The sequence below is a fragment of the Caretta caretta genome, chromosome 4 (genome assembly GCF_965140235.1).
Source record: "Caretta caretta isolate rCarCar2 chromosome 4, rCarCar1.hap1, whole genome shotgun sequence".
In the NCBI taxonomy this organism is placed as follows: Eukaryota; Metazoa; Chordata; order Testudines; family Cheloniidae; genus Caretta; species Caretta caretta.
Window position 1 is genome coordinate 85,207,701 of NC_134209.1, and position 13,296 is coordinate 85,220,996.

The window sequence follows — 13,296 nt, forward strand, 5'->3', positions numbered from 1 at the left end:
GAAAAAAAGATACATTGGAATTGGAAAGGGTTCAGAAAAGGGCAACAAAAATTATTAGGGGTATGGAACGGCTTCTGTATGAAGAGAGATTAATAAAACTGGGACTTTTCAGCTTTGAAAACAGACAACTAAGTGGGGATATGAAAGAGGTCTATATAATCATGACTGGTGTGGAGAAAGTAAATAAGGAAGTGTGTTTTTTTACATTTTCTCATAACACAAGAACTAGGGGTCACCAAATGAAATTAATAGGCAGCAGGTTTAAAACAAACAAAGTAAGTATTTCTTCACACAACGCACAGTCAACCTGTGGAACTCTTTGCCAGAGGATGTTGTGAAGGCCAAAAAGAACTAGATGATAAATTAATGGAGGATAGTACCATCAATGGCTATTAGCCAGGATGGGGCAGAGATGGTGTCCCTAATCTCTGTTTGCCAGAAACTGAGATTGGGAGACAGGGAATGAATCACTTGATGATTTCTTGTTCTGTTCATTAGGTCTGGGGCACCTGGCATAGGCCACTGTCGAGAGACAAGATACTGAGCTAGACCTTTGGTCTGACCCAGTATGGCTGTTCTTATGTTATGTTCTTACGATGGTATGTAACTTCTTTTAAGGGAGAGACAGGACAAATGTAAACACTAGGAAGTATTATGTGCTTCAAAGGACTCTTTAAAATAGTGGAGCAGAGAAGACGGAACTTTCAGTTGAATGGGGTTCCTAAGAAATACTTCGGAAGAAGGGAATGGAAATTACTCATTTCCGGAGCCATCCTTTTGAAGCTGTTCCTTGAAGAGAAACCTAATGGTCTGGCTGATTACCTATTCATGATCTCTTCAAAGGCGCAAACCTGATAAAGGAGGGATACAGTAACTCATGGGGGAGCTAGTCCTGAGAGAAAGCTGTTATGAACTGGGGACCACAGGAAAAATCCCTAATCACCAACCAGAGCCCTTCTTGGAGTTAGGGGCTGGTCTCTGGTTAGGTTATTCACATATGAGTAGGTTCTTTTATTGTTTTTACTGTTTTCTGTCTAATTCTTTTACCTTTAAGAATAAAAGTGTTCACTTAGGAAGACTGTGTGGTAACTTATAACTGTTGGGAATTATACATTATTAGTCTCTGAAGAGAAAGCATAATGCAGATGCAGGCAGCGTGCCTTGCTGGAGGATGTCATGATATAGTCAGAGACCAGTGCAACCTGAAAACACTCTGGTCAGGAGGCAGAGAGACGCAGATCTCTGACTCTACTCCAGAGAGGTGATGGCTGAGGAGACTAGAGTGGGTGCCCTTGTTGAACCACAGAGGGGGAATACAGGTACATTTGCCCTGAACTGCCCTGACAGTGTTTATATACCTTAGTCCAAAATATCTATCAGGAGCATTGAGTTCCCTTTTCCAGGTTTCTACATATGTACCACCAATGGGTATATTATTAGTAAATGCTTATTATTAATAATTATTATTTATTTTATTTATTTATTTATTAGTATACTGTTGCCCTTAAATAAATTAGAAAGCTTTCTTTAGGATTTAGGGAAAGTATAGTAGCTGCTACTTGTATTCTTGAATATATCTTAATTCTCAATATTGACAGTAGTGAAAGTTATCACCATAACACTATTTTAAGTATTCTTCTTACCTTTTGCTCCACTTCACAACTGTGTTATAGATATATATATGTGTTATATATATATAATGCCAAATGTAGTTGACATCCCCTTCAAGGTGTAAATTAACTGTCAATACTTTCCATTTTCCCTTTATGTCTTTTTTCTCTGTTTTTTAACATATTTTGTTCTATCAAACACTTGCTGATTTTTTTTTCTAAAATCAACGCTGCTAAATTTTGATGTCCTTAGTCTCCTTTTTTCCCTCACTTTGATCCTAATTAGAGTATTATTAGTATTTTAAAAAAATACTCTACCATGTTTATGCCTCCAATCATATATGTTAGTTCAGGCTCTGATAAGTGTTTTATTTTTCTAATATCTGCTTTAACTATCATGTAACAAAGCAGTTCGATAATATTCCCATCATGCCCTCAAGCTTATTGATTAAAATATCCTTTCTCAAAATGTCCCAATGTATGTCCAGGTAATTTTAAGTGCCTCTGCATTCTATTTTTTTCTTTTCACAATTTTTCTTTTAATTTTAGTATTCAGCATCTTGTTACGTTTGAACAGACAATCTGTGGCAAATTCCTAAAATTAACATACTCTCTTCGGTATCTTTAATCTCCAAAATTTCCTATCTTTTAGTTACTCCAAGCCTCTCTTTACATGTAGTTACTTATCCCTTTCCATTATCTGATCTCTTGTAAACAGTCAGCCCTCAGTATTTAGTTACATTGACTTTTGCTTCCCCGCAACAATTTGCATTAAGCCTTGAACACTTGCGCCACAACTAAGGCATATAAACAAGAAAACGTACAGTGGATGAGTTTACAACATTACAAAATGTACAATCAAAAAGTATAGCTGCATTATCTCTGTAGAAACTCATGCAAGTGTAATACACTACTAGTAATTAATATAAGCATGCCTTTACATTACAAATCTGATTACTAAAACAATTCAGTTTAAAGTTAGTACACTGCAAAACTGGGTCAACTTGGTATATTCTAATGCACTGTCAGCTTGTGAAATGGCTGCTATACTAACCTTGGCTGGTCAGAATACCCCAGCAAGCTTTTCGTTTTGCAGGACACTCCCCTATACTTTCTAGGCTTCTTTTTAGGAGATTCTGGTTAGTGCAGCTCCTCTGAATAGCAGTACTTGTGATCATAATTTGTTATTTTTTTCTCCTGCAAAGTCTGTGTATCATTAGTGCAGATGCTCTAGTCAGAGGAACATCCACGAATGGATTTGTAGCTACTTTTTTTCCCCCTTCAGATTTTCACAGAGGATCTTGTTGTACTTACTGTAGAAGGCTACAACACTGAAATCCACAGTGAGTGCACAGTGGGGGAAGGGAAGGAAAGCTCTAGCATTTTCTATTTTTAAAATGGAAAAAGAATCAGCTTAGCTACAGCATGAACCTTAACTATTTACATGATTTAAATGGAAAGGTGGTGTTTTTTTTTTTTTATTAGACCAGAAAAGCAACTGATTCTTAAAACACAACACAGTTCATGCTTTAATATGAGGTTTGCATACTAAGCAGCTCAAATTAGAAAAAAAATATGAGTATGTTAATAAAAGAATTATGGTTCTGATAAATGACAGCCTTAAACAGTGAACCCACCCCCCTCAGTAATAAATACTGCCTCATGACTGGCTTCTGTCACCTACATCTCTGCAGTTGGTAAAGAATTTACTTAGAACTTGGGAATTATCCAACAAATGCAACACTAATTGTGTATGTAGAGCACAGTATTGTACAGCCATAAACTAGAAAACACTTCCTGAATAAACAAATGCTTTCATATGGCAACAGAAACGATGTAATTGATTACTTTGCAGGTTGTATCCAGATATGAAAGTAAGGTTGTAATCATTTCAAGGAGTCCTGAGTCACTAGTTTTTGACAACAGAATAAATAGTAACAAGGACAACAAACTTGGATAAAGACTTCTTTATGCGTACTGGCTTGTAATGCTGGAAACAAATCTGCATGGACAAGGAAAAGGACGCAACTGATCCCTGATAAAATAACAGTGTGGATTAACCAGAGCAGTGATCTTATTACAGTAGTAATATGTTGACATGCTGTTTAAAAAAACCCAACTTTTCTCACGGTCTTGTTTTATTAATGTACAGACTAGCCCATTCATCAACACTTTTAAAATAACACTACTACTTTGCATTAATATTCTGTCTTTTATTTGTGATTCTCAAGGTACTTTACAAATATTAATCAATTAAGCCTCAAAACACTGCTGAGATGTTGGAATTATACCCAGTTCACACATAAATTCACAGAAATAAAAATAAGCAAGTTAGCACATCAGAGTTCTATATCAAATGTAGAAACATAAGATGTGTGTAAATTAAAGTATATGCGACTGTCCCACCACTCAATGAGCTGTTCTTATCTGTCTTGAAATTAAATTGAGTTTAGAAATCAAATTTAATTTTTGCCTCTTTTCCCTATATTCACCTCAAACAGAACTTCTAAAAAAAATAAAAATTAAGGGCTAGATTAAAGGTAGCTGGTACAAGAGAGTAAGGGCTAGATATGGCAGAGGGCACAAGGGATAGATCCACAAAGGGGACTGAGGAGTGGGTCAGTTTGGACCGCTATGCGGAGCCCCGGACCCTCCACCTGATTTGGGCACCCAGCCCCCACCCAGGCTTACTCCTACACTGTTGCTGGTGGCGGCACTGCCTTCAGAGCTGGGCTGCTAGTGAGCAGCGGCTGCTATGGGAGAGCTAAGGAAAATTTTGGGGTGGCCCCCGCAAGCCTCCCCCTAGCACTGCCCTGGCTGCCTCAGTCACCCAACAGGAAATTGGATTGCTAACCGTTCAGGACTCCCAGAATTAAAGATTAACCTTTAATTTAAAATTATGTCATGTGATGAATACATCCAACCAAAATTGGCAACCCTAATAGGAAATGCAAAGGGGGGGAGCCAAAGTCCTACCTCCCAAAAGGAGTTACGCATGTACTAGAGATGCCTCCCTCTGTTTGGGATTCAAAGCTGTGAACCTTCTCCTGGTCTAAGGTGCCTAAGCCAGATCAGCCCTTTTCACAAAAGACCAAGGTGGGGGTAATCCTCTCTGCCCATAGCCCTGTGGTTACAGCCCTGACCTACAATATGGGAGGTGTGGGTTCAAATCTCTCTTTTGCCTGATGAGGAGCGGGGATTTGAACCCAGGTCTCTCACCTCCTAGGAAAATGTCCTAATCATGGGATTATAGAACATTCTGTGGTAGGTGTCTCTCTTTCTCTCCCCCCCCCCCCCCCCCCGATGAAGTTGTTCTGTTTTGTATAAAATATTTAAATAGTCATTGGCCCAGAGAGCGTGGAATAAGACTGACTATAGTCTGGTGGTTAGGGCATTCACTAGGGAGGGGAGATACCAAGGTTTAATGCCCTGTTCCTCATCAAGCAGAGGAGGGATTTGAGTGCACGTCTCCCACATCATCCTGGGTGACTGCTCTAACCACTGGACTATTCGGTAAAAAGGGGCAGCACTATCATTATTTTGTATGAGGCCCAATCCAGCAGGTGGCCTCTGAGCACACCCATCCCACTGGCAAGGTACAGGGGGAATGTTTAGTTTGTGGATCCAACCAGGGGTTAGCCGTGGGTTAGAGATCAGGCACCAGGACTCAGGCAGCTTCACGCATGTCTACGAGTAGATATTTAGGCATCTAAGGGATTGTACTGACAGAAACATAGGCACTTGGAGAATTTATGCACCAGCCAAGCAGAGATTTTGAGGACCTACATTTTGAATTAGGTCCCTGAAGTGAGTAAATGCCTAAATCCCTTAATGGATCTACCCAAGGGGCCTTGCACATTTGCACTAGAGGTATGTGCAATCTTGAGCCTCGCATTCTTAGTACACAAAGGAACTGGAAGTGAGAGGGACTATTCCTCCCATGCTAGCCAGCAGAACAAAGGTAGTGCAGAGGAGTGTAGGTGCTTCATTCTCTCAATGATGTTGCAGCCTCTGCACAGGTGTTTTCCCCTAAAGGTGCTCTGACTGAATGAGCCAGAGTGCCTAAGGGACCGCACACAAAGAAGGACATACCTCCACATCCCACAGACCAGGGCTTTGACTATAAAAGCCAGAACAAAGCCCTACACTTGATGGAGGGTGGGTGCATTATAAATTTAATTTTAATATTCATAAAGTTTCTTGTTAAATTGTCAATATTCTGCAACAACTAACTGAATTATACACGAGAAAGAGAAAGTCAATAATTTCCCCATATTTCATGACTTCGGGGCTTTTCTCGCTTTCACAATCACTTTTGACAGGTGCTTTTGGGAGGAAGAGGGGACCTGCAGGTGAATTTGTCATCTGGGATGGGAGGCTGTTGTTGAGGGGGGCTGTTGGTTAGGAAGGAAGTCCTGTCTTATATGCTTTTGGGGAAGTATTGAGTGCATTTATCAGCTGAGAATGAGGTTGGCTAGCTTCTCAGGGTGGTTGAGCAAGTAGATTTGTTAGCTTAGAAGGAATTCAGGTTAGCTTGTTTTCCATAGATGTTCTAACCCTCTGCTATGTTATCTATGTCATCAGCAGCAGAGGGTGTGGCTAGCAGTAGCAGCGGCAAGGAAGTCCACAGACACTGTCTACAGATAGAACAGATGTCTAGCAGATGGCAGGCAGCTGCTGCTGCTTCAGAGGAGTTGACTTAGGGGAAGTCAGAGAAGCACCTGCTCTCTCTCCCAAAGAATTTGGGCAAAGGAGCAGGAAGAAATTATGTGGGAAGGGAGGCAGGATGGCTCAAAAAGCAGGGATGCTGAGAGGGATATCTCCTTTCCCATAGATAATTGATTAGTTAATTGATATGACTGTCATTATTTTCTACCAACTTTATCCACATATTTTAGATCCTCTGGAGGACATAAGAATATAACACACAAAGAGATGCAAATATTCTCCTTATTGCTTTATAGGATACAGAGTTCATCTCACACAGTATCCTTGACGAAACTTGACACAAGACCAAATGGGTTAGCATATAACTGTTTTGCTTATGGCAACAGCCATATTGAAGTTCTGAAATGGATCTTTAGAGACTGGCATCAAACTCTTTTCAAAAATAAAATTAAAAAAGGGTAAATGACTAGTAGTCTAAAGTTTTCAGTTGGAAACATAAAAGAAAAGCACACAGGTGGTACGTGTATAGAGGAGAGTTGAACTTGTGGTTAATCACTGGGACTCAGGCCACCTGGGTTTCATTTCCAACTCTGCACACACTTCTTGTGTGATCTTGTGTAATCCCTTCTCAGTTTCTCTATCTTTAAAACAGGAATAATATTTCCCTTTCTCATAGGGCAGTTGTGAAGATTAATTCATTAATGTTTGTGAGGTGCTTATATACTACTCTGAAGAGTGCCATATAAAAGACCCTTAAACATCTTTGAAATCCTTTAACAAAAGTATTTAATTAAAAATCCATTTATGAGTACTATATATTCAGCTGTTGTGATGGACAAGCAATTAACTAATTATTTTTATGGCAGGGTTGTCTATGACAGTGATGCTGTAACCATCAGAGCAAAAGAATCTAGGGGAAGGGGCAGAGACTGAAACATGTCAGTATGGAAATTGACTAGAGGATGTTATTCATAGGTGTGGAATTTTGACAGTATTGATTTTCCTTATCTAACTTGTAAACATGATATAATTCCCTGGCTCATATTCCTCTCAAAATGTTGGCTTCATTTCATTTTCTTAACCCAAACGTGAAACTATTAGAAAAAAATGAAGGCTTCTTATATCAAGCTTTTTTTTTTATAGATTGTTATGGAAAAGAAATGCCAGTGCCAGTTTAAACATTTCCATGGAAGCAGAAAACTCATATGTTTATTTTATGGATGCAGCTGTGTTCCTGTCAACAGCTGTGAAGTTGTAAAGAAATTATTTCCCATCCATTTCAGTTGGGAAAGCATTCCAGTTTGAAAGAAGTATTTAAGACAAGCTTCAACAAGTTTAAAAACTGAAATTTTGTTTGGGTATAACTTTCTAGGAAAATGGGATTTTTTACTGTTTTTAATAAAAATAACAAAGGATGAATTCTGTAAAGTTTTGTGCCTTGGTACATGCTGGAAAAAAGTAAGTTTCTAGCATGCTAATTGTTGCCTTATTCTAACTCCAAATGAACAAATGACATTGAAATAAAGTGAGCTTTCTAAATAGAATCCTTTAGACAAGCTATTAAGATCAATGCACATATCATTTAAAATACTTTGAACATTTATGGTATACTCCTTGCAAAATCTGAGTGCTTTATAGATATTCAAGAATTATGCCTCATAGCATCCATGCAAGGTAAGTATTAACCCAATTTTAGTAGAAAAACTGAGGCAAGGAGACACTGAGTCTTGCCTGTGGTCACACAGAAAATTTGAGGCACAGTTGGGAATGGAACCTAGATTTCTCAACTCCCAAAAGATCATTCTTCCTTCTTAATAGCAATGACGCATTGAATTTACATACCACCAGCATTGTGCCTAGCGAAGGAGTGAGATCCCCTGATCCTGGGGTCATTGGGCACTGGCCCACGTGGCTAGTACATGACAGACAGCCTTCAGGCTTTTGGGGATCTATTGGACATAGGGTGTACCGGCTATGCCCTCTTTTCCCAAACTTATTTATCTAGGTATTTATATGGCCTTCATGACCATTGTGTCTGAGTATCTTGTGGGCTGACCCCTGAGGGAATCAAGCACCCAGTCTACCTGTGGCAGGCTCTGCTAAGGAGAATGAGCCAATTCAGATCCACCTATAGCTGAGCGATACTTCATGCAGTAAGGAGCACCTTCAGTCAGGAAGCCCCAGAACAGAGGAAGCTCCTGAGGAGAGAGAGGAAGTTACTCCCATTGGTGTCTCCCTGGAGAAGAGAAGCTCATAGGGAGAAGGAATGGGCCCAGAGAGAAAGCGTTCCCAGGCAAGGGACCAGAGGAGCTCAGAAGAACTGAGCATGGGACCTCCTGGGGATGTATGACGGACTGGCAGAGCAAAGAGGAATGCACTGTCAAGGGAAGAGTGGCATACAACCAAATGCCCCACAGAGGCCCAAGCTCCAGGCAGGGAATTCAGCCTGACGGTGCTTCAGGGCAAGTCCTAAGATTGATTAATCCAGGGCAGAGAATTTGCGATGGAGTGGCTTACTGAAGATTTTATTTGTTTTCATATTATACTTTTCTGACAAATAAATGAGACCCTCCAAAGAGGGCGCTCTTTAATAGTAGAAAAGCTTGCTTGGACTCATTTATACCATGGGTGAGGGGAAACTGAGCCAGTTGCTCACCTGCAGTGCCATGCCTGACCACTCGTGCTGTGCTGGGGTGACCTCAATGGCATTACACTAAGCCTAGGTATATTAGTGATTTTATCCTCACAACATCCTGGTGAGGTAGGGAAGTATTGTTATTTCTACTTTGCATATGGATAACCAAGGCATAAAGAAAGTAAGTGATATTTCCAGGGCAACAAAAGAAGTCTATGGGAAGGAAGTCTAGAAATTAAACTTAGATCTCCAAGTACCTTAACTACAAGACTGTCCAGGAAAGGGATAACATAGAAGCCAAAGATCTCTCTAGTCGAAACAGGGGAAAGCTCAAGTGTTCAGATCAGTTAGTTTAGGGCCCCTTTGTGATACTGGATGAGGACAAAGTGACTAGGGCCTCAGTCTGCTGCTTAGAGGGAAGAATTTCATTAAAGCCCAAAAATTAAAATGCTGATTATAAATATTTTATAAAAATTTCTGACACCCCATCTGCCTAGAAAATTAGCAAAAATAGATTTTGTAAAAACTACACCATATATTTAAATAAACACACAACATGAGCTTTTCCTAGTGAAATCAATGGTAAAGAATTTTTTTTCTCTTTTGCTTTCTGTAACTCCTTTCATAATGACAAATACATGGTTGTTTCTGTAGAACAAGTGGGTTTTTCCAGTATATAACTGGAATGTTTTATTTTAACAGGCCTTTGTCATTGTTGGTAAAGCAAGAGTGTGGGTTCTGTAATTTAGAAAATTTCTGAAATTTTCTTTTAAGCATGTAGTAATACATGAGATTTAAAGTTTGGACAATTGGCATACATTTAAACTTTTTATTGTATGGGAGAAAATTAAAATCCCAATACATGACTGCGTCACAGTTTGACGCAAATGCTGTCAGGCTGGGTTGTATGTTATAGAAATAACCCAGTGATCAAATCTGTCAATGAATTAGTGAATTACTTCCAAATTGTAGTAAAACAAGAAACTAACTAACTATGCATTCTACATTAAAAATCGTAACCTGCAAGGAGCAGGGTTTTCAGAGAAAAAAAAAAGCTTTGCTTTGACTGTTACACATTTAAACATATATGGTATACGATGGCTTATTTGAAAATATCATTCCTAAATTCCTAGTACCATACAGATTGCATTTACTGTTCTCTCCCAGTACTGAATCAAATGAGTAAGAATCGGAAAAGACAAGACAAATCTGTGAGTGTTTGATATAGTTTAATTTTAAAAAATCTTATTTAGCACTAGATTATTTACATGGATGTCGGATGCTAAAAGTGGCTAAATAAGGTAGCAGTAGCTTCTCAGGACAAACTGAAAATTCCTATAAATAAAAATGTTCTGCTGTCAGAAAAGTGATATTCTTTCTTTAAGTATCATATTCAGATTAAAAGGGGTAAAATCAGAAATCCTTTCAACTGTACAGTAAATCCTGGACATATGGGCCTCAATCACAAGGCTTCTAAATATATGCAACAACTGTTTAAAAATCTCATCTTCACAGTAACGTGCTACCAATGTTTTATCAAGGTGGTCTCTCAGAAACTTTCTCCCTTACACCCAGATCCAGCAAAGCACTTAAGCATGCAAGTAAACCATTTGAAATAATGGGGTTATTCATGTGCTCCCATAGGAGCTGCTGCATACATTGATTTTAATTGTCCATATAAGGCCAGGTCTACACTACGGAGTTAGGTCGATGTAGGCAGCTTACGTCAACCTAACTCTGTAAGTGTCGACACTATATTGCTCCCACCGCTGTAATTCCCCCACTACACCAACCTAATAACTCCACCTCCACGAGAGGTGTAGCACCTAGGTCAATGTAGGTAGGGTGACACAGTGTCTGTATAGACACAGCACTATTTACATCGCCTGTCAGCTCTGCGCCCTGCCTGGCGCTGAGAGCCTTGGCTCTCATCTTGGCACAGAGCTCCCACCTGCCTGGTTCTGAGCACCCGGGCTCTCAGCTCCTCATGGAGCTCCCAGCTGGGAGCCTGGCTGCCAGGCACTGAAAGCTCTCAGCAAACTCTCCTGGTGAGGACATGCACTTAGGGTTGCCAACTTTCTAATTGCACTAAACGAACATCACTGCCCCACTCCTGTCCCAAGGCCCCACACCTTCCCACCCCTTCTCTGAGGCCCCACCGCTGCCTTGTCCATCCCCACCGTCATCTGGGTTGAGGCCAGAAATTAGGGGTTTAGGGTGCAGGAGGGGGCTCCAGGCTGGGGCAGGAGGTTGGGGTGCAGTCTCTGGGGCAGTCAGGGGATGAGGGTTTTGGGGTGTTGGAGGGGGCTTCGGAAAGGGGGGATAGAGCCGAGGGGTTTGAAGTGTGGGAGGGGGCTCTGGGCTGAGGCAGAGGGTTGGGGATACAGGGGAGGTGTGGTCTGTGGGCTCTGGGAGGAAGTTTGGGTGCTGGAGGGGGCTCCGGGCTGGGGCAAGGGGTTGGGGTGCGGGCTGCAGGAGGAACCTCAGGACTGGGGCAGGGAGTTGGGGTGCAGGGTGGGGGAGAGGGCTCAGAGCTGGGGCAAGGTGGCAGTGCTGGAGGGGGTGCGGGCATCAGGAGGGAGTTTGGGTGTGGGAGGGGGCTCCGGGCTCGGGCAGAGGGTTGGAATGCGGGAGAGGGTGCTGGAAGCGGGCTCTGGGCAGCACTTACCTCGGGAGGCTCCCCGGAAGCGACGACATGTCCCTCAGCTCCTAGGCAGAGGGACCAGGCAGCGCTGCACAGTGCATACTGCCTCCACAGCTCCCACTGGCCGCAGTTCCCAGCCATTGGGAGCTGCAGAGCTGGTGCTCATAGTGGGGACAGCGCGTGGAGCCCCCCTGGCTGTCCCTCCACCTAGGAGCTGAGGGACATATCGCTGCTTCCAGGAGCCATGCAGAGGCAGGTAGGGAGCCTGCCAGCCCCGCCAACTGGATTTTTAATGACCTGGTCAGCCATGCTGACTGGAGCCGCTAGGGTCCCTTTTCAACCCAGCTTTCCAGTTGAAAACCAGACACCTGGCAACCCTACATGCATTACTGACAGAAGGAAGGCAGTGTGGACATGAAAAACTGCAGTAATTACTGCGGTATCTGTAAGTCGACCTAACATAGGTCAACTCAGTAGTGTAGTGTAGATAAGACCTAAATCCATAGAAAGGTTTGTACTTTGTTCTCATTATATAAAGAGAATATTGATCATATAGCAGAGTGTTCAACTTATATACTTTGAAATGGATTGTGGTGTGGGAAGCCCTTTTAGGGTGGTCTGGAGTATCTTCCCCAGGAAAGTTTTGTTTTGTTAAATGTTTGATACTTGGCGCAATCTGGTTCACTCCAGAACCAGATTGCTCTCTTAAGAAGTGTTTTTGAGTGCCAGTCTTCTCTGGCAGGAGTGATTTAGCAGTGTCCAGAGAGGGCGATGAACTCCATTATGAAATATCTCTATCTCAATGTTTTACTCAATCTGGTATCAGATTTGTAAAAGGGAGCAGCCCCTAAGAGCCTCATTGTTCAGCAAATTACCGATTCCTAATCTACATTAAATACTTTGACACTACTAACTATATATAATCTATGAAAAACAAAATGCCAAATGTTGGTGCCTTACACTGAGCAGTGTGATAAATAGGTATTCCATACAACATTCCTTTCATTACCAAATGACTATTGTATCTAGGAAGCTAGTAAAGGTGTTATATGGCTTTTATTAATAGAATTATGATCTGTGTGGAATGTGAGTTGAGAAGATGCCTTGTGCTTATTTTTCTCCCCTACCATCTGTTGCTAAATGATGTTATCAGTTGCAAATTGTTAGAATAGGGTAGTAGGAAAACATTACTCTGTTTAATCATTCACTATGGTTTAAAAGCAGTCAACCTTTCCAGACAGTGCATCTCCAAAAATGAACAACAACATTATTTCTGATTTATGACCATAGGGGAAGGAAAGGTGCGAACATACCTTAAAACTACTTTGCATTCTTATGATCCTGAGAAGAGCTGGGGCGGGGGGCGGCTCCCAGTTTAAATCAGAGCAGTCTCAAGGATGTTCTAACTTTGCCTCCTTGGCACTTAGGTTTACAAAGAAAACCTTAAAAACGTGAACTGAGTGTAAACTGATTCAGCCTAGTCTACCTGATTATGCAGAGCCTGATGCAATCACTCTGAAAAGTATGAATAAACTCCATTCATCTCAGTAGAATGTCAACTTTTAAATTTTCATTGTTAGGTTTCTGTTATGCAGAGAGGTACTGGTGAGTGCTTGGATCACAAATCTCTTGGAGATTACATGTGAACAGCACCCTTCAATTAATCTGCTTTCACAAGATAGTCATACATTTTCAACCCAAAATTCTGCAGTGCATTAACATTTTAGGGGCACCTAGTT

The 13,296-nt window shown here is 41.2% G+C and overlaps 1 protein-coding gene and 1 long non-coding RNA gene across 3 annotated transcripts in view; one reads left to right on the forward strand and one right to left on the reverse strand.

Moving 5' to 3' along the window:
- The window catches only part of LOC125635740 (uncharacterized), an 81,858-nt gene that overhangs the window by 41,226 nt on the left and 27,336 nt on the right, over positions 1-13,296 (forward strand). The window lies entirely within an intron of this gene.
- The window catches only part of ASB5 (ankyrin repeat and SOCS box containing 5), a 41,572-nt gene that overhangs the window by 18,297 nt on the left and 9,979 nt on the right, over positions 1-13,296 (reverse strand). Inside the window, exon 1 of one of the 2 annotated variants that reach the window (XM_048847796.2) lies at positions 2,665-2,934. The exons of the other annotated variant lie outside the window; for it this stretch is intronic. Coding sequence (XP_048703753.1) covers positions 2,665-2,788 — 124 coding nt within the window. The 5' untranslated portion in view covers positions 2,789-2,934. Of the gene's footprint in view, positions 1-2,664; positions 2,935-13,296 lie in introns of those variants that run through there. 2 annotated transcript variants of the gene reach the window in all.